This window comes from Varanus komodoensis, unplaced genomic scaffold, assembly GCF_004798865.1.
Source record: "Varanus komodoensis strain SLA01 unplaced genomic scaffold, ASM479886v1 scaffold15, whole genome shotgun sequence".
Taxonomy (NCBI): Eukaryota; Metazoa; Chordata; class Lepidosauria; order Squamata; family Varanidae; genus Varanus; species Varanus komodoensis.
In genome coordinates, this window is record NW_025335440.1 from 5,832,154 (window position 1) to 5,857,782 (window position 25,629).

Consider the following 25,629-nt stretch of genomic DNA (forward strand, 5'->3'; position numbering starts at 1 on the left):
CATTCCCAGGAATCACACTAGGATTTTAGTTTCGTGCCTTTTAAAATTCTGTACTGTATTTTATATCTTTACACTACTATCAAATGCTATTCTAGCCTTCATTATTACCTTGATTTAACTATTTAGCTGTCATGATTGCTATATTAAAAGTGAAATCCTGCCCTTTTTCCTTCCAAGGAATTCAAGGGGCCTACACACGTCCCCTCCTCCTCTCTATCTAATCTCCACAACAACAGCCCTGTGAGGTAGGTCGGCTGAGCGTCTGTGCCTGCCCCTCGGGGCCAGTTTGGCTTTGCCACATCCAGCTACCTGGCTGGGAGACCACCTGGAAGTCCTAAGCTATTTGCTCTGAGCTCTGGGGGCTGCAGGCGGCATCCCAATGCGGCGAGCACGGGAGGAGACGCCTCGGAGGACACGACTGTGTGGGAACATCTGGTACCGCTCAAGAGCGGTGCTTCCCGAGGCGGCATCTCTGACGGGAAATCATGCGGACAGGGAAGAGGGGAAGGGAGGGGGGGGAGGGGGGGCCCCGCCAGCAGCTGCCATGGTGCCACACGAGGGCGACTGCCGGGGGGCGCCCAGCGCCCGTGAGACAAAGCCCCCCCCCACTCAGGCGAGTGGCGGTGGTTGGGGCCGAGGACTGGAAAAACCCCATAAAACGGCGAAGCGCCTCCAAACCATAATTAATAACAAGCCTCAAAGAGCATGAAGTAAATTAGTAGGTAAACGATAGGCCTTGACGAGGCTGGAAAACAAACCTTGGGATTTTGCAAGCCCAATTGCAGCCTGAAAACTCCCGCCTCCTGCTTCCAATTAAATTTTTTCCTTCCAGACTCCCAAGGCGTTTTTTTCCCCTCTCCCCCCCTCACCCCTGCTGCTTCCAAATAAGCCAGGCCAATTTTGCAAATGTGAACTCTACTTGCCAGCCAGCATGGCTCAGCTGTGGCCGAGCAGCGAAGGCGGGACGTCGTGCCTGCATGGTGCATTTGGACGACGCCACGTTCCCGCACATCCCGCCCCAAGACTCCTGTTCAAACAGGAGGTGGAGGAGGGCAAGAAAGCGGAGGACGGGGCTTGCCAGGCCCGGGTTCAAGCAAAACTTAAGAAGTCAGTGCTGCATTTAGGCAAGAGAGGGGCTACGAAGGATCCAATGTTTAGAAACCAGAGCACTGTGATCTGATTGTGAAATCCATCCTTTCCCACCATCTCTTGGGTCACACCCTCTCTGCTGAATTTCTTGGCAGCGAGTTACTGGATCTCGTTCAAGGGGATCCCTGTTCTTTGATAAAAAGGGACAACTCTTCAAGTTCACTCCTGAATGTGCATTTAGGTATTTGAACGATACAGGCAAGAGGCACGGACTGAGGAGGAAATGAAGCTCCCCCAAATCCCATCTCTCTTGCAAAGCAAGCTGGGCCAAAAGGAAGCCCACAAACACTTGCGGGATTTCGGTGGCACAACCGGCAACCTCTTCCCATAACAGCTGCAGCAGTGCAAAGGTGGGGAAGAGCGGGGGCGGAAGATGGATGCTGCTTGCAGAATTTGTGGGGCTCAATTCCTGGTGCGAACGCTGGCCGTGCTTGCCAGGAACTTGGACCTGGGCCCACGACAAAGCAGACTGGGGTCTGGGGGGCCGAGCCCAGGGAATCTGCCGAATTCTCGGCCCCAGAACCGATTCCTCCACAGCCCTGCTGCTGAACACCTGCCTGGAGATTTAGCTCAGTGGAGGGAGCCACATCCAGAAGGAATGACAAGTCCAGCAACTCGCAACAACTTTTCTGTATGGCATCTATCACTCAAGAGCAAAACTAGGGAGGAGACTCCGAGGGGACCTGTTGGCGACATACAGGTACGTGAGAGTCTCACGCGGAGGTGGGCAGAGACCTGTTCTCCCCTGCAGAGGAAGGCAGGACACTCTCCAATGGAGCCAAGCTCCAGGAACCCAGGTTCAATTTGGATGCCAGGAAGCGCTTCCTGACAGTTAGGACCCCGAGGGGGTGGAATGGGCTTCCACGAGAGGTGGTTGAGGCCCCACCGGTGAGGGTGTCCAAGGACAGGCTGGACATGCGTGTGGTAGGCATGCCGTGAGCAGAGCAGGCTAGAGCCAGGGGTCAGACTAGATGGCCCGGGAGACCCCTTCTGCCTCGCTCTGTTTCTATGTTCTATGATTATCCAGGGCAGGTGGTGGAATAGGACTGTCTCCGGCCCTAACAGAAGGACTGTGCCTAGCCCTGCAGTTCTTCGACTTCTAAAGCTCTCTCCCCCATTCCTTCCTTCCTGCCAGGCGGGGCCTTCTAGTCGTGGAGCCAGTCTGCCTCCTCCGTGCCCTTCCTAGCCCTCAGAGGGTGCATTCCCATCGGGGGGGGAGATGCGGGGAAGGGGGCCCAAGGGAGGAGCTCCAAGAACAAGGGGGAAGGCCGAGAATGACCCACCCCCACATGAACCCTTGGGAGGGGGACTCGAATATTTTAGAATGTGGGGGGGATGGTGTGAAACCTGGAAAAGCAATGAAGAAGCAGTGTTTGGGAAGAGCAGGATCCTCCGAAAAGCTTCTTATTCCCAATTCATAACCACGACTGCTGCTCGCTGCACATGCGTGGGGAACTTCTGCAAATTGAGCACTGGTCCAGTGGGAGATTTGGGAGATCCTGCGAAATTGCTGCACATCTCCTGTACGGGCTTCAGGGACTGCTTTAGTCCACCGTGGAAATTCGCACACATTAGGAATATTGTGTGAATCCAGCGGGGATGGGGAAGGAGCGACAGATGAGCAGAGGTTCAACTATTGGTGAATAGTTTTGGTGGCTGTGCTTACAGCCCTGTTTACAGCTCTGAAAGGGGCAGGGATGTTTGGAAGCAAAAGTAAAGCTCTTGTAATCTGCTCTCCAGGTCTCATTCGTCTGTTCTCCTGGAACCGTCTTGCTCCAACCGGGGATGTCAAAAAACTCACCTGTACTGTTGCCTCGTGTCGCATCTCCCTGCGTTTGTCTCTCGGAGTTTGGTTGCTAGGACTCTGATGATTTTGAGGAAGAGAATGAAGTTTGCCTGGAAGAGAAAGAAAGAGAGGAGAGAGAAGTCAAAAAGGACTAGCAGCATGGATAGTCTTTTCCTCCATGAACCTGTCTGATCCCCCTTGAAACCACCCAGAGTGGTGGGCATCCATACATCCCATGGCAGCAAATTCCACATTTTAACTCCATGCGGTGTGAGGAAGGTCTTCCTTATGCTCATTTGGCATCTCTCATCAATGCACTTCCAGGGGGGACCCCACTGGGTCCTTACATCTCTCTGTGCTGATGGAAGGGCCACGCTTTCCCACGTTTTAAGAGGGCCCCGACGCGGATCATTGTGCCTGGCCCATGCGCATTCTGCCACGCACATCCTGCTCTCGGAATGGTTGAGAGCCAGATCCAGGGTCGGGACAGAAATCTTGCACCAGGAGGAGGAATCGAGGGTCACATGTCTTTGTCAGAACTACTTAGATCTTCAAAGTCCATTCTCTCGCCGGCAGCTCCAGGGTGGGCTCCCCCTCCACATGTCAGAGCTGCCTCAAGCTGCCAGCACCACTCAGAAACGGGCGTGGAGAGGCGGCCACCCGAGAAACCTGGCAGGATGCGAAGAGTGAACTGCCAGCCCCGCGAGCCTTTGCATTTCCAGCCCAGTTGCTGGAAGACAATGAGTCGGCTTGGATGGAGATGAGTTGTTCTGTAGAGAAAATTCCCCCAGTGATGCCCCAAAACTGCTATTGGATGCACAAGCGGAAGCTGTGGTGCGTTGCGTGTTTCGTTTCTGTGGGCAGGAAGGAAGGATTGCAAACTCGGACACTTCCCTCCTTCCCTGATGGACCTGTCCCTTTCTGTCCGTCCGTCCGTCCGTCCGTCCGTCCTTCCTTCCTCTCTCCCTCCCTCTCGCCCTTGCTCTGCTCTTCCATGGTTTCTCCCCTCGCCATCTCAGGACCTGAGGTGCTCTGAAAGCATCGCACCCTTCCTTTCCTTGCAAGCTTTTACTTGCTTTCCAGGGAGGGATGAGAATGGCGGAGACAGGAAACGCTTCTGCAGTGAAGCGGAGATCCAGGAGCGGAGGCTTCCTTGCGCGACGGAGCCAGGGGAGCTTGGATGTTCAGCTCCGGGGACAAACTGCGCAAGGACAGGCGAGGGGCGCCCGGGGTGGCTCACCCCTCCAGCGCTCTCTGGCTGCTGGCGCGTCTCTTCTGCAGAATCCGCAGCGAGAAAACGCGGCACGGGGTGGAGGAGCCTTCGATTGCTCGGGGGGAAGACGTGCCGCAAAGGCGGTGGGTCCAAGGGGGCGCGAGAGGAGGCACCGGTGGAGAGGGCAGATCGGAAGACATTTCGCTCCCTCTCTCTTCCTGCGAGGACCCAAGGAGGGAGCGTTGCTGTGGGTTCCCTGTGGGCAGCTGGCTGGACCGTGTGGGAAGAGAACGCTGGCTCCCCTTCGGTTCTGCTGCGTTCAGGTCCGTCAGGTCCCATCCTCAGCTCCGCCATCTTGCGGGATTGGGAGGCACAAAGAGAGGGATGCTGAGGGACATCCGAAAGCCAGCGTGGCTTAGTGGTTAGAAACGTGGACTGGGGCTAGGAGGTTTAGGGCTGCATCACCACCCAGCCTCAAAAATCCCGCTTCACCTCGGGACAGTCGCCGAGTCTTAGGCTGACCTACCTCACAGGGTTGTTGTGAGGACAAAGTAAGGAGGAGGAGGAGGACTATGTGAACTGACTTGGGCCTGTCGTAGGAAAAGCCGGGCATAAAATAAGTACATAATACTCTCTATCTTGCCGTCACACAGTTTTCCATTTTCCCCATCTTCTGTGCTGTACTTCGTTCCAAACACAGGATATTTTTCCAATCTTAGAAGGGATCTGCCCCATACTTTGCGAGTCTATTTAAAAAGTTGGCTTCAAAATCTACATGCGCTTTTCTGTGTGTTGCATTTTAGACGCACATTTTGAAGCGGTGTTTCTAATTAAATTCAGTTCGGAACGTTATGTTGCTCAGCTTTGCATTTCGTTTCCCCTTTCCCTGTGACCGCACATTTTTAGAATTCTTATTGGACAGCTCCACTGCAAAATTTGGAAAAAGGGGAATTTTGAAATGATTCACCCCCCCGCCCGCCCCAGGGCCTGAAGATGCCCACCCTGGGCCACATGCCTAGGCTAAGATTGGTTCTTGGAGCAAAACATAAAGCGATCCCCTCCCGCAGAAAATGAGTGTGCTAGCGAGGGCTTGCTTCCTTCCCGACCAGTTGATTTTCTTTTGGGGGGGGGGAGCTGTGAACAGATGAGTGTTCAGTCTTGCAAGAGCTTCTCCCCCAGCCCGAAGTGGTGCAGGCCAGATGCAGGTAAGGCTCTGCAAGGAGGCCGAAGTCCGAGATGCTGCCAGCGCTAATGCTCCAACGGAGATTCGATGTGCTGATTAGGAAGCAGACCTGTCCAGAGGATGCCGGGGAGCATTTCCTGGACTCGCAGGGGAACTGCAGTCGCCCTTCCTGCTGGCGAATCCCTCCTCCTTCTCCCTACGCCCGGAAGCGAGGGGTCTTCCTCAGGCAGGCAAAGCAGCGTCCCCCACATGGCAGAAGGTTTGGGGAAAGCCCGAGCCTTGCGGAAGCTCAAGAATATCCTAAATGGGGGTGGGTGGGGACCCTAAGTGGGGCTCGGGGCAGGAGGATCCTCAAAAATGCCCCCCATGAGGACCGCACGGGTTCAATGGCCACAGAGGTTCGACTGACTGTTTGGGGAATTAAGTGTCCTGCAGGTGAGACTCCACGCTGCAATGTCTGGCTGCTGGCCCCACATCTCCGCCTTTCTCTCCCCCATGACCGTTTGCTCCCCTGATATGCTGCCGCCTGGGACAAGACACCTCGTTGTGCCTGATGCTTGCCCCAGGCCGGAAGTTTGCCCCGCTTCCAGTCATGTAACTTTTGCACGCTCTGCCCCCCCCCCCCCCAGTCCTGGGCCTCTCCGACTCACCAGCATGGCTGCAAGGATGGGCACCTGGACGATCCACTTGAAATAGCCGGCACTCAGATCCCAGCACCTGCAAAAGGCCCCGTTATGAGCTCAGCAACCAGAAGTGCTTCTGGAGGCTTCTCTCTTTATTTATTTATTTATTTATTTATTTATTTATTTAAACATTTCTATGCCACCCCTTGCCGAAGCCTCGGGGCGGCTCACAACATAAAATAAAATACACAATAAATATGCAGTTTGGTGGGGAATATCATAGGTTGGGCCCAGCCAATCACAGCCCAACCTATCATGGGCCCAGTCTATCATGTCCCAACCAATCATGGGCCCAGGCTATCATGGGCCCAGTCAATCATATCCTAACCTACCATAGGCCCAACCTATCACGAGCTTAACTGATCATGAGACTAAGCACCCATGGCCCAACCAATCATGGGCCCAGCCTACCACAGGCCCAGTCAATCATATCCTAACCTACCACAGGCCCAACCTATCATGAGCTTAACTGATCATGAGACTAAGCACCCATGGCCCAACCAATCATGGGCTCAACCTATCATAGGGCAGGTGCTATAGCTCAGCTTAGCAATTCAGTCCCTGCTTCGCATGCTGGAAAACCCCCGCCTGACTCCCCAGAGTGCAGCACTGGCCAATCCTGGGTTAGGCAGGCCAGCATCGTTCCTAGCCCGTTGCATAAGGATGTGTGAATCGGTATACTTTCAGCTTCCTGGTCAGGATCACCAGGAAGCGTGAAAGCTGGCACGGCCCTGCTAGTCCGGTGGTTTTCTGACATTTCATACATTTCCCGGACTCTAAAAGGCTGAAGTTCCTCAGGAAGCCTTAGTTACTGGCCGTAAGTGCTTTATACCAAAATAACCCAGTATTTCTGACCTTTTAGCCCTGCTGCTTTTGCTTTGGTTCTGCCCACCACTGGAGAATTCTCCAAAATGCAATTAGGGCTGCTGGCTGAAAGCAATTCTCTGTCCCCGTTACAGACTGTTTGCACTGGCTATATCCCAGAGCGCGATACTGACCAAAACCGCAGCGTGGTTATTCATTTCATTGTCAGGATTTGAGATCAATACTCGAGCGACTCAAAGAAGGATTAAAAAGCAGAAGAAGCAGATGCTCAGCCCTGCCTCGGACGTACCCGCTGTCTGCTAAGGTTGCCCTTAGAGTGGCCCAAACTGTGACAAACACGACAGGAAGTCCTGGAAAAGAGTGGAAAACACACAGGTGGTTGTGAGGGAGAAGCACCCCGACTCCAGCCGTGAGCAAGATCCTCAGGAGCACTGTCTGAATTACCACTGCGATTCTAATCAGTCGGTCAGCCGCTGCTTGGATCAATTCAAGGCAGTCACTACTATGAGAGCAAACTCCTCGACCCCCTATTTCACCCCCCACCCAGCTGGCAACCTCGGCTACTTCCTACTCTTTTCAACTAGTCCATCTCGATTCAGACTGCGACTCCCGGCCACTCGGCTGCCAAGAACGTCCCTCGCACCCCAACCTTTTTACCTATCCATCCCCCAATAAAAACAGATCTTCACCCCACCCCCCATAAAAACCAAGGCCAAATTACAGGCTAAGGGTCTGCCACTCCTTTGATGGTAACCGCCTCTTCATTTTCTAGGGCAGGCCTTCCCAATTTGGCAGCGCCCTGATTTATTTATTTATTATATTTCTACCCCCCCTTCCCCCCCTTGCGGCACTCAAGGTGGCCCCAAGCGGTTCCCAGGGGTCTCCCCTCCGAGCTCAGGCCAGCTTCGGACCTGCTTAGCTTCAACATGTTGAATGCACCTTCAGACCACTCTGATGTTCTAGACTACGACTCCCAGCATCCCTGACCACTGTTCACATCTGCTGGGGTGGGTGGGATCTGAAGTCCAAAACACCTGGAGGTCACCAGGCCAGGAAAAGCGATTTTAATGTAAAACCTGCAAGGACTCTTTCAATGCTCGTGGCCTTCGCCATCACAGCCCCTGCAGATCGCTCGATCTTGATCTCAGCCAGATGGGTGCTGCCCAAATGACCAGGCAGCACCCCCAGAAGCAGGAGCATTATCCCAAGGGGCCCCACCATGTCTCCGGGAAGAGCCAAGATCGAAGGATGAAAGAAACGGGAAAATAAGCTTGAAATCCCTGCAAAATACTTTGGATTGTCACGCCAGATAAGACGGGGCAGGAGCCCAGATAAACCGGATGGCTGAAAAGTAAATAAAATGCAGCTGGCTCAGCACACGCCGCCGACACACGACACCTTTTAGCGGAAAGCTTTTCCTGCTAGCAAGGACTTTGAGGAGAGGCGCTGCAGACTCGCAGGGGCATTTCAAACTGGGGGGGGGGCATTTGGGGAAACAGCAAATGAAGGGGGACAAAGGGAAAGGTAGTTGTGGTGATTGACAGACACTGAGAGGGCCAAAGTAGGATTCCAGGCACACCACCTGTGACACAGGATGTCTGCAGGTTTTACAGACCAGTTTTTCGCATGCGGACGCAAACTGTTGGGAGTGGGACGGTGGTGGTCTTGGGCAATCGTTCTGCATCCCGGATGGCTTGGACTTGGAACGTGGCAATGACTGGGGAGGATGGGCTAGGTGAAGACCCTGAGACGGAGGAGGCAGAGGGGGTTCTATCCAAGTTGGCTGCTTTGCCAAGCTGGGCCGTTCCTGGAAATGACCGAGATGGACACCAGGTGGGCCAAGCAGACGAGCAGGGGCGCCCCCAGGGGGATGGGAGGTCAGCACTGCATCGCATCAGCAGACCCCCCTGCTCAGAGGTCTCTTTGGGGGCTTTGTGCTTGGGAGCCGGAAAGAGCGCTTTGCGAGGGAAACCGTTTGCGGCTTTGGACTGCCCGGAGGAGGGAGCTCGGCTCCCGACTGAAGCATGCGCACGTGAACGCTTCCTCCAAGACGGAAAGCTCCCAAGGAGCACTGCCAGAAGTGAGTTCTGTACTGCCCACTCTGTATGTGCCATGCGCCTCCCGGTCATACACACGGTGTGTACAATACAGGCCCTGTAACGTCAGGTTGGTCTCGGCTTCGGCGGGCAAAGGGGAGGGGTGCGGAGCTCTGACGGAGTGCCCTCCCCCTTGCCCAAATTTCGGACTAAGCATGGACACGACGGGAAGGCTGCCTGGGGAAGGGGTGGGCCACTTCCGTCTTGCAGGATCGATTTTCTCTGTTGGTTTTTAAATTTAGGATGCCAAGGTGTACATTCGCGAGACCAGTGATTGGAACCAGAACTGACTGGAAAGTCCTCCAACATAAAAATCTGGTGCAGGTGAGTCCGGGCCTTCTTGGCTCCAACAGCATCACTCCAGGTGGGCCAGGTTCATACAAAGCAAAGAAGAATCTGCCAGGGGATAAACTCTCGGGCTGGAAACTCCGCTGAACACGGCACAGTGCCTCTCCCAACCCCGATCTCCCCAGCACTTGTCTCAGCCTTTGGGACCTTCCTCCAAGGACCAACCCCTCAGGAAGCTCAGAGCGTGGCAAGGAGGGGCAGGGGCCTTTTCGGTGGTGGCTCCCAATCCTTGGAACTCCATCCTTGCCATCCTTTTGGCGCCAGGTCAAGGCAGGCCACTGTGCGAGGCCTTTAAAGATCTCTGTCACTATCCAGGGGCCCGAGGGGACTATGCAGTCGATTCGTCTTCTTTGCTGGGTCTTCATTGCATTTCTAAACTGCATTTTCCTGTATTTTAAGCTATTCTGAATTCATTTTGCTGTTATGATGTTTCTATTACATCTTATTGTTTCGCTTTATACCTTGTCATAAACCGCCCAGAGCTTTGGTTACTGGGTGGGCTAGAAATGAAATAAATCTTTCTCCACCTCCAGTGAGGCCCGATAACTCCTCTGCACCCAGAAATGGAGCACTTCTGCCCCCCAGAACTCGCTTCCGTGGCGTCCGGCATTTCAGCATCCCGCGTCCGCAGAGACAGGCTGCCCGAGACGACGCGTGCATTCTTCCTCCAATCCCCGTGGATGCGCCCGGCTTATCTCTGAACTCGGTGCAGGCCGACCTGTGCTTTCTCGTGTTTCAGCCTGGCCTCTTTTCCTCTGATGCAGCGATGCTGCGTCCCCCCCGGCTGACCCCCTCCGTTCCCATGGGCAGCTTGGCCCAGAGATGCATGGGATCTGGCGGCCGCCACAACGCTGACCAACAACGCTGCTAGAAACCGTTCAATTGGAGCGGCCTCAGCTGGGGCTTATTTCAGAGGAGGCCTGCCCAACTCCTGGGACTTACATCTGGGTAAAAATGAGTAGGAGAAGGCTGTCTTCCAAGCAGAGGACATGCCACGCCGGATCTGGAACGCCCTTCCATGGGGACTCGGCTGTCTTTCACGCGGCTGTCCTTCAGGCGCTGAAAAAAGGTGCGAGGTCTGGGGAGATCGGCAAGTGCTCTGCTTGCTTTTTGACTGATTCTGATGAACATTCATGCTGATGGTTTTATTGGATTATATCATATATGTGCAATTTTAGAGCCAGGATTTTAAAAGGTGCTGAGCCGTGTGGGGATCTTAGTGAGGAAGGCAGGATATAAATCAAAGCGAGCAAGCAAGGAAAGAAGATGCGTTGAGGTTTGAGAAGAGGGACTGGCTGCTTAAATGGGGCAGCCAGACAGTCCCCTGGGGCTTCAAGTGCTGCGAGAGCCACCGAAGGTGGAGGTTCCAGGTCTCCAGGAAACAAATCATGGCATTTCTTTCTCCGGGCCAAGGCCAGGACCACCAGAAGCCGTTTTGGAACCTGCACCGGACTGCAGGCCCTCCCTGTAGGTCGTTACTGGTTCCTTGCTGGAGAGCAGGTCCATGTGGAGTTGTCTCCCAGCCACACATCCAACTTCCCCTCCAGCCCTGAGCCTGTGCTGACCCCTCTGCAGCCAGCCAGTCACGGTGGCTTTCTCCCCTTGGGCGCACAGCTAGCTGGCTTACTGGTCTGGCTTCCTTCTCGCTCACATTGTACAGCCAATCGGTGAAAGGCCTCTCAGCTCCTCATCCCTGAGACCTGCTCCGGAAGCCCACCACTAAAGCAACCAGAGAAGCTCAGGAAGAGTTCTCTGCTGAGGACATGCCATGTCGTGATAGTCGCGAAGTCGTGTCCGACTCATCTCAACCCCATGGACAACATTCCTCCAGGCCCCCCTGTCCTCCACCATCCCCCGGAGTCCACTCAAGCTCACACCAACTGCTTCAGTGATTCCATCCAGCCACCTCATCCTCTGCCGTCCCCTCCTTCTTTTGCCGTCAACTGTTCCCAGCATCAGGCTCTTCTCCAGGGAGTCCTTCCTTCTGATTAGGTGGCCAAAGTATTTGAGTTTCATCTTCAGGATCTGGCCTTCTAAAGAGCAGTCGGGGTTGATCTCTTCTAGGACTGACCGGTTTGATCGCCTTGCGGTCCAAGGGACTCGCAGAGTCTCCTCCAGCACCACAATCCAAAGGCCTCAATCCTTTGGCGCTCAGCCTTCCTTGTGGTCCAGCTTCCACAGCCATGCATTGCAACTGGGAAAACCACAGCCTTGACTATATGCACTTTTGTCGGCAGGGTGATGTCTCTGTTTCTTAGTATGCTGTCTAGATTTGCCATAGCTTTCCTCCCCAGGAGCAAGCGTCTTTTCATTTCTTGGCTGCAGTCCCCGTCTGCGGTGATCTTGGAGCCCAGGAAAATAAAATCTGCCACTACTGCTGAGGACAAGCAGCAACCAAAGCTTGGGAGACTGAAAACCAGAGAGGTAGGAATCTGCTGTTGCATCCGAGGTCCTCAGCAGTAACGAGCATTGTGCTGGGCGGAATCGTAGCCCGACATAAGGAATTTCTTGGCACTCAGTGCTAGACTCCATGACACCAATTTTTAATAGATGAGGACCGTCAATTATAATTCAATTAATTTAATTTCCTTGTGTTCTTGTGGCTTTCTGAAGAGCCAAGGTGACAGAATTCAGCAGGATTCTCACAGTAACACGCCAGGGATCTCTGCCCACTTGTGCCTGTCCGGTACTTCCTTAGATTTCATCTCTGGAGAAGACATCAAAGGAGAGATGGATTCCTTGGCCACTTCAGCAAAAGCAGCAGAAATTGCTTGCGGAGTTAAAAGTTTTCTAATGTTCCTTCTTGCTTCTGTGCCAAACGCAGGCTCTCTCAGGCTTGCTGGCCAATCAGCAGAGCATTGAGGGGAAACGGCATCTTCGGTCCATCACATTCCTCATGCACAAACGGTGCTTGGTAGTGAGCTTAGACAACAAACTGTTCAGGGGAGTTGGGAAAGGAGAGGACCTACGGAGACGGTGGGCTCTCTCACCATGGAGACCTTCAAGATGCAGCTGGACAGCCATCTCTGAGGAAAGCTGGAAGCTGGAGCCCTGGACTGAGTTGGGGTTGGGCTCGTTGGTTGTAGCTGCCCCTTCCATACCATGATTCTGAGTTTAGATGACCTTTAATTCAGGATCTGCCACACGTAATTCTTAAATGGATTTGCTAAAGCCGGTGCAGGAGACGTGAAGCTGCATCTGGCTTGGAGCTGAACCTTTCTGTGCGGAGGTACCATATACTGAAGGATCAGCAGCTGAGGAGCAAGGTAAGTCTCTTGCTCGGACTGGCGAACGCAGATTCCCATCTGGTGTCGTGGCAACTTGATGGCTTCATTGGCAAGGTTACCTGTCACTCCCTGGCCGGGATCCTAGCCCAGGCCTGCAACAAGACTTTTGTCCAATTTTGTGGGGAGGGTTGTCCTCAAAGGGACACGCACAATTAATGCCCTGGGCCAAACAGAGCAGATTGTGAGTGACCGTGTGTTATGTCCCCCATACGATTGTCCTGGGGTCATCATCTTGAACCTTTCTTGGACCGGATGCCAGATGGCCAGGTCTTTGATCTGGTCCAGAAAGGCAGTTCTTGATGCTGACATTGCTGAACTTCTCTCCAAATGCCTCGCGTGTCGCCCAGGTTCATCCACGGCTCTCCTCACTCGTGATGAGCCGGCACCTTCCTTCCCCTGAAGGTCCACACACAAGCCAAAGGGCTTTGCAAGCCAAGCAACCCAACTGCAGCCTTCCATGACTGCAGAAATCGGAACCCCCAGGCGACTCCTGCCCGACTTCAATAGGCATTCTGGCCCCCCCGGGTCAGAGGAACGGAAGGGGGGAAGGAGAGCGGCTTCAAGACGTTCCCAGGAACTCACAGTTGGGCGGAGGTGCCTCATGGTGCTGACCTGATGGGGCTCCATGATGCAGATGGGGCTGCATCTGATGGGGCTGCCCGGAGACCTCCAAGGAATCCAGTACAGGGCAGAAGGGGCACCGTTCGCACCTCTGTGCTTCTCCTGCCCGGCAAAGGGGAGGGAAGGCGGATGGGGCGCTGCCAGGAGACGGACCCAGTCTCGCCCCCTGCACTCTCTGCCCCTTCTCCAAGGTCGGTCTTACGACTCCGGAGATGCAGCCGATGTGGGTCTGTCTGTCCCAGATGTGGGGGGGGGGTGGGAAGGGGGTTCCAAGCCCCACAGCTCTGGGGACGGACCTTTCCCTTGGAGCTCTCTGCAGCTGGGAATCCATGGATCCTGCGCAGACCCCAACACGGAGTCTAGAGGCCATAAGGTTGCCCTGGGAGATGCTATCCAATGGCAGGCATCGCCTGGTATTTCTGCTTCCAATAATTCTGTCCTCAAGATGGACAGTCTCAGATTTTGCTTATGAACCGAGTTTTGCAGCTCCAGGACCTGTATGGAGGCGAGGGGGAATTCGGTTTGTTTGCGAGAAAAGATCGCTGATTCTTTCAAGGCTCTTGCAGTATCGATTTATTTTTAAATGAATCATCTTCAAAGCTAGACTTTGAAGCAGCAGCTCCCAAAGCAATCAGCAGATGCTTGGTGCTCCGATTCCAGATGCTCGCAACATTTCAAGCATCTCTCTTCTTCACTTGCTTCATTCCAGCTCCGGCGGCGTTGTCTTAGCCCACCCCCAGAGGATCTGGTGTGTTATGCCAGATGCCAGCAAGGCCAAGCGCTGAGGATGGGGGTGTCTGAGGGTGGGAATCGGCTGGATTTCCCGGGTCCAGCTGCCTGGACTTCGGTCTGCTTTGCCACAGGCACGAGGCTGAGTTCCGGCAAGCGGCCCTGGGTTCAAGCAGCGCTTGCCATGACTCTGGCCCTGCTGCACCACGGCTGCCCCTTTCCCACAGCCTGTGCTGTGACCTTGAGCGGCTTCACTTGTCGCGGAAGGAGAGTGCCAGTCGCGCAGGCTTCATTACACGATTTTTTGTGGACTTCTCGGCTCAGCTTGCTTTCGGGGACCAGAAAGCAGGAGGGGAAGTCCGCAAACTCTGGAAAGACCAATTCCGTGGAGCATTAATGGGATGCCAGTGAGGAAGCACCTCACCATCCCTGGTCTCTGGAAACTTGGCTTGCCAGGAGTGTCCACTTTTAGCTCTTATGGCGAGAGGTGGTTGTCTCTCCCTGTTACACACAACTGCATTCCAGGACCTCAAGAGGCATGGCCAAGCGTGTCTGGTAGTCATCAAAAAACAGCTGTCCCAAAAATTCTGACCAGGTGGAGTCATCGCATGAGTAACTGGTGAACAGGCTCGGCCAAGCTCAGAACGAGCTCGTTTTCCCCCTGGACTTTTCTCCCAGACTTCTCCGAAGCAGCTTGGGAAGTCCAAGTCTGGCCTTCCCCGCAAGCCCTGCCCACTCAAGACAGATCTTCACCCCCGACTTCATAGAAACATAGAAACAGAGCGAGTCAGAAGGGGCCTCCCGGGCCATCTAGTCTGACCTCCGGCTCCAGCCGGCTCTGCTCACGACATGCCCACCATGTGGATGTCCAGCCTGTCCTTGAACACCCGCACCAATGGGGCCTCAGCCACCTCCCGGGGAAGCCCATTCCTCACCCTGGGGGTCCTGACTGTCAGGAAGTGCTTCCTGGCATCCAAATGGAACCTTGGTTCCCTGAGCTTTGCTCCGTTGCAGCACGTCCTGCCTTCCTCTGCCAAGGAGAACAGGTCTCTCCCCACCTCTGTGTGACACCCCCTCACATACCTGTATGTCGCCAACAGATCTCCTCTGAGTCTCCTCTTCTCCAGGCTGAAGAGACCCAGTTCCCTCAGTCTCACCTCATACAGCTTTCCCTATAAACTGGCCACCAGCCTTGTGGCCCTTCGCTGCACTGATTCTAACCTGGCTATATCCTTTTTGTAATGAGGGGCCCAAAACTGAGCACAATACTCAATTGCGGGCGCGCCAGAGTTGTACAGATTGGTAGTAATACCTCTCTCGATCTGGAAGCCACGCTTCTGGCTATGCAACCACGGGTGGCATTCGCCCTCTTGACCACCGCATCACACGGCTGACTCATGTTTAGCCTGCAGTCGACCAGCACCCCGAGGTCCCTTTCACAAGTGCTGCTCTCCAGCCACTTGTCACCTAACCTGTACTTATGACACATATTCCTATGCCCCAAGTGCAAGGCCTTGCACTTATCCACACTGAACGCCATCCTGTTGTCTCCTGCCCACTTCCATAGTCTGTCCAGATCCTTCTGGATCTGGAGTACCTGCTCCTCAGTTGTGGCCACTGGTCCAGTTTTAGTGTTGTCTGCGAATTTGATCAGCAGACTGTTCACCCCTTCTTCCATGTCGTTAATGAAAAGATTAAACAGGATCGGCCCCCGGACAGAGCCCTGGGGGACCCTGCTTGTCACTGGCCGCCATCCCGATGATTCCCCGCAAATGGTTACCTTCTGCTTTCGGTCAGTCAACCATGCCCTAATCCACCAGACGGTGCTCTGGTGTATCCCAAAACTCCCCAGCTTCTCCACCAGGATATCCTGGGACACTTTGTCAAAGGCCTTGCTGAAATCCAGGTAACCCACATCCACTGCACCCCCTCCATCCAGCCACCTCGAAACCTCGTCAAGCAGATCCGCAAGTCTGCTTCTGAATTACTCTAGGCTGCTTCATCGCCGTTGCAGCTCCCCGAATAAGCTGCGCCCCCTCCTTGCTGGTTGGGTCTCCCCGGTCCTGTACAAGTGGCTGGGCCTCAAGGACAGGGTGGGAGGGGAGGGGAGGGAGGGAGGGAGGGAGGCTCACCCCAGCCGAACAGCATGAACCCCCAGAGGTACTTCTTCTCGGAGAAGAACGCCATGAAGATCAGGCTGTGCAGGTACAGGCCTTCCACCAGAATCCAGTAGTAGTTGGTGGCCAAGAAGTAAAGGAACAGGGTCACGGCCATCTTGCAGCCCACCTGAGGGAGGAGAAAGCGACGTTAACGACGGGGTGCCAGCACCCGACGCACCCTGCTTCAGCACCAAGAAGGATCAGGCCCTGAGACCAGTGAGCTGTTCATCAGCCTGGCTGGCTGGGAAGCACAGGCAGGTGTGATCTGACTGCAGGAAGTTTGGGGGTACGGTTTCCTGGAAACATAGAAGCAGAGCGAGTCAGAAGGGGTCTCCCAGGCCATCTAGTCTGACCCCCGGTTCCAGCCGGCTCTGCTCACGACATGCCCACCATGTGCATGTCCAGCATATCCTTGAGCACCCGCACCGATGGGGCCTCAACCACCTCCCGGGGAAGCCCATTCCACACCCTCGGGGTCCTAACTGCCAGGAAGTGCTTCCTGGCATCCAAATGGAACTTTGGCTCCCTGAGCTTGGCTCCCTTGGAGTGCATTCTACCTTCCTCTGCAGGGAGAACAGGTCTCTACCCACCTCCGTGTGACACCCCCTCACATACCTGTATGTCGCCAACAGATCCCCTCTGAGTCTCCTCTTCTACAGTCTGAAGAGACCCAGTTCCCTCAGTCTCTCCTCATACGGCTTTCCCTGCAAACCAGCCACCAACCTTGTGGCCCTTCGCTGCACCAATTCCAACCTGGCTATATCCCTCTTGTAATGTGGAGCCCAGAACTGAACACAATACTCCAGTTGCGGGTGCACCAAAGTTGTATGTTGTTGTTAGTCGTGAAGTCATGTCCGACCCATCGCGACCCCATGGAGAACATTCCTCCAGGCCTTCCTGTCCTCCACCATCCCCCAGAGTCCACTCAAGCTCACCCCCACTGCTTCAGTGACTCCATCCAGCCCCCTCATCCTCTGCCGTCCCCTTCTTTTGCTATCTATTGTTCCCAGTATTAGGCTCTTCTTCACTGGAGAAAAGTTGTATAGAGGGGTAGTAACACCTCTCTCAATCTGGAAGCCAAGCTTCTGGCTCTGCAACCACGGGTGGCGTTCGCCCTCTTGGCCACCGCATCACACTGCTGGCTCATGTTTATCCTGCAGTCAACCAGCACCCGAGGTCCCTTTCACAAGTGCTGCTCTCCAGCCACTTGTCCCCTAACCTGTACTTATGACACCCATTCCTATCCCCCAAGTGCAAGACCTTGCACTTCTCCACATTGAACGCCATCCTGCCATTCATAAATATCCCAGCCTGTCTCAGGCTAGTTGTGCAGGGAACTGGCTTCACTCCTTTGCCACCCCCTTCATGGCTGCCCCCCCTCCACGTCCATACACTGGGGGCAGAGATCGCAAATTTTCATTCTCTTCTTGGGAGCATCCCATCATTCTCGTTGAATTCATTCATGAACCGACCACATTCCAGTCTTACCTGTTCTGCCTCCAAAGAATCCATCTGGACTAAACTGGCAGCATTAAGCATGTAGCTCAACCGCCATCCTTTCACTTTGGCAAAGGGGCCCAGGCCCCCTGAGCCTGATTGGGACCACCCACCCAGGGGGCAACTTATTGCCCATCCTGTGCACCCTCACTGGGCTGAAGGGGAGGAAAGCAAGAAACCCTGGAGCTTTTTCAAGAGGCAGAAAGCACAGAGGGGGGAACGGCGGGGTGAGACGGCTTCCGCCCTCCCCAGCACCCCACGCCTGGTGCTCCTGACACACACAGGGACCCTGCATGCTGCTATTAAAGTGAAAAAATACCACCTCAGCAATTTGTTATGCATTCCTTAGGATGCCCGGGGGGGGGGGGGGGGTAAAAATGCTGGGTGCAAAATGATAAATAAATGTTTTATTTTGCTTTTTGGCCATCTTCTCCCCTGGAAAAGGTGGGATGTCATTTTAACCAATTGTCATATAAATACTTGATAGGCCGGCAGGATGAGAGGGGTCCTGAAACGATCTTGGATTCAGGAAGAGATGAAGCATGGCCTACAAATTCATGCTGGCAAGAAGGAGGATGCTAATTTCTCGCAGCTGCTTGGATTTTGTCCTCTAAATCCTGGCAGGTCATAAAACATGATTCACAGTTTGTTGGGCCACGAAGATGCGTGCCATTTTTTTCTGGTGCTCCGTTATGTCCAAAAGGCCCTGGGGGAGTGAAGCTCCCATGCCAAAAATGAACTCTGGGATAATCGTTCTGGGCTTCCGCATATCACCAGTCACCTGTCCACACTGGAACGGCTTTGCTGGGACCAGCAGAAGAAGGCTACTGGGCTTGTTCGGCGGGACTGGGATCTCAATGGGGGGCAGCGCCATCTAGTGGCCACGCAGAGCAGCCACTGTGCAGAAGGCGTGTTGTCCTGCCGTCCATCAGTGGGAAAGATAATTCAGCACTGAGTGGAGGCAGCGGGGCCAGGATCGAAGGCCGGGCAACCTCCATGGAACGGACTGGCCTGCCAGGAAACCTCTTGCCGAGCTGCGGGTTGCACCCTTGACAACGTAAGCCCCCGAATCAGAGGCTTCTGGGGGGCAGAGGGGGTTCACCTCCCCACGTGTCTCACTCTGCATTTTCCATATATATTTTCCATACATTGGCCATCTCTCTGGGGTGCCTGTGAATGGGGGGGGGGTGCAGGCTCAGGCCGCGGCTTCTGCCACCCTCTTTATTCCCCTCCCAGGCTGAGTTTCCAGGCTCAGAGAGCAGCGGGGGCAGGTCTTCGTGTGGCTGCCTTGGGGGCTCAGGATGATGGGGTGTGGATTCCCAGCTCAGTGATTCCAGTGTTGGCTGCAAAATCTTGGATCCGAACCCAAAGGATCCCATGGTCTTGCTGCATGATGCCCGAGGCCATAGGATGTCTCCCTCTCTCAGGGCGAGGCACGGGAATTCGGGACTTAGGCCAAAAGCGAGCCGAGTGGGGTGCTGGTCGGACAGCTGGACTAGGGACCCCGCAGGCCTGGGTTCTGGTCCGTACTCGGCCATCACGCCCACCGGGTGCATCTGGGCCAGCCAAGGACGCGCAGACTCACCTACTCACACGGCAGTTGCAATGATAAAACGGAGCTACGCTAGCCCCGTGGGGTCCTACCTGGGCGTAAATGTGGCACAATAAAAGGATGATAAACCAGCACAGAAATAAAAATGCAGTCCTGGACTCGGAAGGGAATTCCAGGAGCAGAGTTCTGGAGATGCCCTGCAGGGCAGGTCCAATGGAGTAAAGCATTATTTTCGTTTCTGTTTTAATGGCTATGCACTAATTTTGCACTTTCCAAGCCATATGCAACCTGGAACTCAGTCATCTGAGAAAATTTCCACTTTTCTGAATTTCTTCAACGGATGATGATGATGATAATAGCATTTTGACATTTGGGGAAAGTCTACACATGACAAATGCGCCTGCCTGTGCAAATAATGTTCATTTGTAGCATGATATAAGGCTGCCACTGTTTCCTTTATGCTCGCGTCATTTTTATACATCCTCTGCTTTTATCACTCCAGAATGGCAAAAATGATGAATGCCACTTGAAAATTGTGGCAGAGCTCAATTCCTTGGCTTTTAATATTCATAATTACCATGTACATTCTGCGTTTTGTGCTAAACACGGCTTCATGGTGGGATGCACCCGTTTTTAAAAATAAAACCACACCACGATGAGACTGGAGACATTAAAGCAGTGAAGGCATCCGAACCTTAGCTACTTATTTTAAAAGACCCAGCTGGTAAGATGTATTTTCATGCCCTCCATAAAGGCCAAGAAATTTTGCTTCCATGAGAACAGCAGAGAAAAACAGGGTCAGTTCCAGGTGGGATGACAGTGGATTGCATCCCTGACCACTAGCCCTGCTGGCTGGGGCTGATGGGATCTGGAGTTCCAAGGATAGCTGCAGGGCGATGGATTCTGCCCTGCTGTGAGAACATGTGGAAGGCGGTCTTCAGGGAGCAGAACAGAGACCTGCCCCAGATGGGGATGCTGGGCTCAGTAGTGGGAGACGGAACGTGCCTCTCGGTGTCTGGAACTGGGACATTGCTGGCACCGCAGGTTGGAAGGCTTGGGCAATGGACACCGTCCCCAGTTTTAGCTCTGGCAGCGGACCGAAGGGACCGTGGCTTGCAAGAGGCACTCCCACCGATCCGCGCTCCAAGAGCCAGGTGTGGCGACCCACCGCTCCAGCCAGCCTCCAGCGGCACCCCGCCGGGGGCCCCCCACCTGGCCGCTAAGGCCACCTTGCTGCTCTCCCCTTCCGCCCACCCCCGTGGCCACAACAGCCTTTCCTGCCGGGGAGAACCCAGGATTTCTCTGGCGGCTGCTCAGATGGAACCTCGCCTTAAAAAGAGACCCGAAGGCACCGGCCGTTCTCTCCCAAGCCGCTGCCTGCCAGCTCGGCTGGGCTACAGCGCCCAAGACCCCCCACCCTGGGGTCCTGGCTGGGAATGATGGGAACTGCAGTCCGGCACATGGGGCAGGAACGCCGTTAGAGAAGACCGTTGCGTGCCCTTGCATCGCGGCAGGGTCATTTCACAGCAGCGGCCTCCGATATAAAGAGGGGTGTTGGAAGTGAGGGCATGTCGAGTCCCCTGGGTTCCTCGTGAGAGGAAGACAGCCAGCAGCTACCCGGAATGATCAGTGCAATAAATGCAATAGAGAAAGAAATATCTCTCTATCTCAGAGCGGAAGACAGAATTCATCACTCAACCTGGTCCTCCTTCCAGCAATGGAGTTTGCAGAACCGGCCTCACAGGTTGGTGGCCGCTTTGCAGGGATGCTGTGTGAGGCGAGGCTGAGGGAACTGGGTCTCTTCAGCCTGGAGAAGAGGAGACTCAGAGGGGATCTGTTGGCGACATACAGGTATGTGAGGGGGTGTCACACGGAGGTGGGGAGAGACCTGTTCTCCCCTGCAGAGGAAGGCAGGACACTCTCCAATGGAGCCAAGCTCCAGGAACCCAGGTTCCATTTAGAAGCCAGGAAGCACTTCCTGACAGTCAGGACCCCCAGGGTGTGGAATGGGCTTCCCCAGGAGGTGGTGAGGCCCCATCTGTGAGGGTGCTCAAAGACAGGCTGGACATGCACATGGTGGGCATGTCGTGAGCGGAGCCGGCTGGAGCCGGGGGTCAGACTAGATGGCCCGGGAGACCCCTTCTGACTCGCTCTGTTTCTACGTTTCTGCCCCAGACGGATACGCACCAGCGAGGACTTGTCCACCAGCGGTTCGTCAGCGATGGACTTGAAGTCCTCCTCGGAGATCCGTTCCATCTCCTCCAGTGCGGAGCCGGAGTAGAGGACCGCATCCTTCACGAAGATGCTGATGGCTCGAAGCATGAAGGAAACGAACAGGTGCATGTGGATGTAATTCCGGGTGCAGTGCAGACGCCTGGATCAGGAAAGGGCGGGGGGAGAGGAAACATTTGGAAAGAGGAAGGGGCGCTGGACATCAAGGTCCGCCACCTCTGCAAGGCCCATCAGCCAGGAACGGAGTCCCATTGCTGAACAACCCCATAAATTACCCAGAGACCGCTTAGGCCAACAGCATCCACAGCCGGCTGCCCGTCAGAAAACCAGCTGGGGTCGGAATCCATGGGAGCGCCCCCCAGCTTGGCCCCCTGCTCGCTGGCACACTTTCTCTCTGCCCCATGCCCACCTCATGCTGAGTGTTCGTGTGGACATCCTGGGCCCCAGTGAATCTATGGGGCTGCCCACATGTCCTCTGTGCAAGCCGAGTTTTGCTTCCACAAACCTGACTTGGGGGCTATGCCCACTTCAGGCAAAGGATTAAGCGCTTTGTGTACTTCGTGCGAAGCGTTTCGTACTTTGTACATTTTGTGTAACGCATTGTGTAGCACTTCTGTGCGTTCACAGCCTTGCTCTCTGTTCAGCTCACTTCCTGGCCAGGGCCCAGAGTGGGAAAGAAGTGAGATCTGGGCTCGATCTTTGCATCGTCTTACTTTAGTGGAGGAAATTCAAACAAGGGACTATTTCCCGAAATGCTTCTCTCCTTTCACTTCACTTCATTCCTACCGAACACTGCTTGGCGTGTGTTAGAGATATGCATTTTGACATGCAGTACTTATATCTCTACATACTCAGTGGCTTACGAAACTGGGTACATGTGAAGATTTGGGATTACATCCAATGTCTTAACCCTCATCCCATTTAATGGATCTATCCAGGCATATTCAGAAGCAGGGAAATCTTGCTCGTTTAAGCTCGATGGATTTCCTGCTCTCTTCCTATCCAATGACCAGGAGTGGGCCAAGTCCGATCATTTTCACATACTTTGCCACTAATGAAATTTGTGCAAATATGCACCCTGAAAAATACACAGTTCTGGTGCAATTTGTGCAAAATCAGCCCATGTCCACAAATTTTAATTTGCACCAAGTACAATTTGCAGAAGTTGGTTGCTTGTTTGCAAATTACACTGGAGCTTCTGAAGTGCTAATTTGAGCAAATTTCGTTAGCAGTTAAAACAACACAGAAGTCGTGGCCTGTCTTAGAGGTGGAAGCCCACAGCCTGGCTCGGCCTTGCACACTGTGAATTTTAGCTGGTGTGGGGCTTAAGATGCAGAATCTGGGATGGGGGGGGTGCACCATGCAAATCCATTGGATTTTCACCCCCCACCCCACACACACACATTAGATTTCTTAGAAATCCCTTGGTATAACATTGGACCAAACCCAATGCTTTTATCCAAGATATGGCTGGTAATTTCAGATCGATATCCCTTCTCACCAGCAACTCTTAAATCTCGCCAATTCTTTTCTGCTCACTGCTTAGTTAATTTCCTTCCACATGCAAAGTGACTCCCTAAATAAATTAAAAAAGCAACGCTAGTGGGCAATTCACCATGTTTCACGGTTTTCTTTTTAGCTTAACTTTTAACTACTTTGAAATGGAGATATTTAACGAAAGTGAAGTTCATTATAAAGGCAGCTAACTTTTCACCTAGCTGAATTTTTCATTAACTTTCCCTAGGACTGCCAAAATCGCTTCACAAGGGATTACAATTAGGGATCTCTCTCTCTCTCTCTCTCTCTCTCTCTCTCTCTCTCTCTCTCTCTCTCACACACACACACACACACACACACGGAAAGCTAAACCGGATGAGAGAGAATGAGCAGAGGATGTTTAAACCAGTTACCTGAAATAGCCTAAGATAAGAACGGCGATCGTCAGGGACCCCAACGAGATGGAATAACCAACAGTGTAAATCAAAAAGAGTCGATGGAAGATTTCCTGTAGCAAATATGCGGTCGGATTAGGAAAAATATATACCCGGTACTAGGAGAACTGCTGGAAAAACGGAATGAATTTGGTCTCTCTGTAATGCCACGGGGGTTAACCCAGAGTTCCAACAGACAGGTAGGCAGAGATGAACTTGTTTAATCAGGTTTCAGGAGATGCATAAAAATATTTCAAATAAAGAAATACATATTTGAAATATTTCACCTGGGAAAATTGTCTTTTTTTAAAACACACACAATTGGTATTTCTAGGGGAATGCCAGCTAAATGAAAGGCCGAATAAGTCTGTGGATTTTCCTCCTCAGGTCAAAATGTCTGAGGAGTTTTGATGGATTCAGGGAAATGCTTTTTGCAAAGCTGGGCAAAATCCCTCAGGGAAGAGGAAGGAGGAGGAAAAGATTTTTATACTGCCCCATAGCTGAAGCTCTCGGTTGCCATTTGCAAGAATCCACAAAACCAAGAAAATACAATGCAATCAAAATACTAAATCAAAGAAACATCGAACATCGAAAACAGCCAGTGCCATTCTGTACATAGCGCTGGCTGGGGATGATGGGACTTGACCTTCCCCACTGTTGCCCTGGGCTTCCAAAGCATCCCTTGTCCTGTTTGTCTCGGCTGTGGTCAAGCAGGGTTTGGATGGATGGGTGCAGGTCCTCCGCGGTTTGGTGAGGAAGCTTCTGGAAGAAAGAAGCTTCCCTTCTGTTAGCTTTTACAACGGCCTTTCCGACGCCTTTTGTTTCGCCCTTCCTTTTTCCAAGAGTGGCTATCCACTGATGGCTGCTTCTTCACTTGTGCCACCGGCTGGTTTGATGCGTTTCTCAAAAGCCATCATGAGCCTAAAACGTTCTTCTGTATGGCTTTAATTATGGCCGTGTGCTTTCTGGAGAGTGCCCTGTCCTGAAAGGCAGAAGGTAATTTCTCCAGCAGACACACCGAAAAGCAAACCAACACTACCTAGCTCTTATCACTCAGAAAAGCCCCCGCCTCTCCATGGTCGTGATCCGTGGTCCCCAGCCTGGGAAAACGTGCGGCTTCCTCTTCCAAGCCAGCGTGAAGCAACCGGGGCTTCTGAATGGTTTTGAATCCGGGCTTGACTGCCTGGCTCTTCTGGAATGCTAACCTCAGCCATATTGCATCAGAAACCCCAACCTGGGAATGTTTTCCTGGCCAGAGACACTGCTGGAACCCTGCGCTTGCCAACATTAATCTATTCAGAAACTAAATAAACAGAAAGGCATCAGCCACGGTGAAAGCAGCCAGTGGGTGTGGACCGAGTGAGAAGGCGCATTTTCCATGCGCAGGTTTCCCACAGGGAAGGGCGGGAGGTCAGCTCCACTCCGGCCTCGCTTCGCAGGGATGGCTCTCCGAAAGGGCAGAGCGCCTCGCCACTGCACCCAGTCGTGGGATGTAGAATGGGGCGACCAGCCCTACAGGGGTGGTTGGATTCCAAAGCCCATCAGTGCCAAGCAGCAGGAGCTGCCATGGGCCCTGGGATGGTCACCCTGGGTTTTATTTATGCATTTATACACACATGTATTTATATGCCACCTATAACTGCCGAGCCTTCCTAGGTGGCTTGCAACACATAAAATATTAAAGTGAAACACATTAAGACCAATTTAAACAGAACGGATTAAAACATCTACAGAAGCAAGACAAAAACGGCCACAGCATTCAGGCTAAGTGTTAACAAATTTCCTGAAACGGTGTGTCTTTGCCTGGTGCCGAAAGGAAACTAGAGATGGCGCCACGCGAATTTCCCTGGGGAGGGAGTCCCAGAGATGGGGAGCAGCAGCGGAAAAGGCCCTTCTCCTGGTTGCCCCCCGCCCCTCATCTCCCTGAGGGGCGGTTCTTGCAGAAGGGCCTCCTGGGCTGATCTAAGGGGGCGGGTGGGTATATACGGGGGCAGACGCTCCTTTAGATAGCCGGGCCCCAAGCCATTGAGGGCTTTCCGTGTCAATACAAGCACCTTGAATTGGGACTGGGCCGCAACTGGTGGCCAGTGAGGTTCTTCCAGCACCGGTTATATGGGCCACTCTGGCAGTACCAGTCACCAGCTGAGCAGCCCGATTCTGCCCGGTTGCGACTGCTGGACCGTCTTCAAGGGCAGCCCCACATAGAGAGCATTACAAGTTTGAAGATTTATGTCCAGGAGAGGAAGCCGCTGGACACGTGCTTTGTACAAAAATGCCGCCATCTTGATATGCATCATCTTCATCAGTGAGCAGAGATGCGGAAAACCTTCCTTCAGTG

General features: G+C 53.6%; 1 protein-coding gene across 2 annotated transcripts in view; it reads right to left on the reverse strand.

Moving 5' to 3' along the window:
- PTH1R (parathyroid hormone 1 receptor) overlaps window positions 1–25,629 on the reverse strand; it is a 123,310-nt gene that overhangs the window by 10,505 nt on the left and 87,176 nt on the right. For both annotated transcript variants that reach the window (XM_044425188.1, XM_044425189.1), the window contains exons 5-10: window positions 23,271–23,365; window positions 21,316–21,502; window positions 16,053–16,206; window positions 7,129–7,189; window positions 5,982–6,048; window positions 2,951–3,045 (exon numbers count right to left, since the gene is read on the reverse strand). In XM_044425188.1, the coding sequence (XP_044281123.1) occupies window positions 2,951–3,045; window positions 5,982–6,048; window positions 7,129–7,189; window positions 16,053–16,206; window positions 21,316–21,502; window positions 23,271–23,365 (659 nt within the window). The remainder of the gene's footprint in view (window positions 1–2,950; window positions 3,046–5,981; window positions 6,049–7,128; window positions 7,190–16,052; window positions 16,207–21,315; window positions 21,503–23,270; window positions 23,366–25,629) is intronic.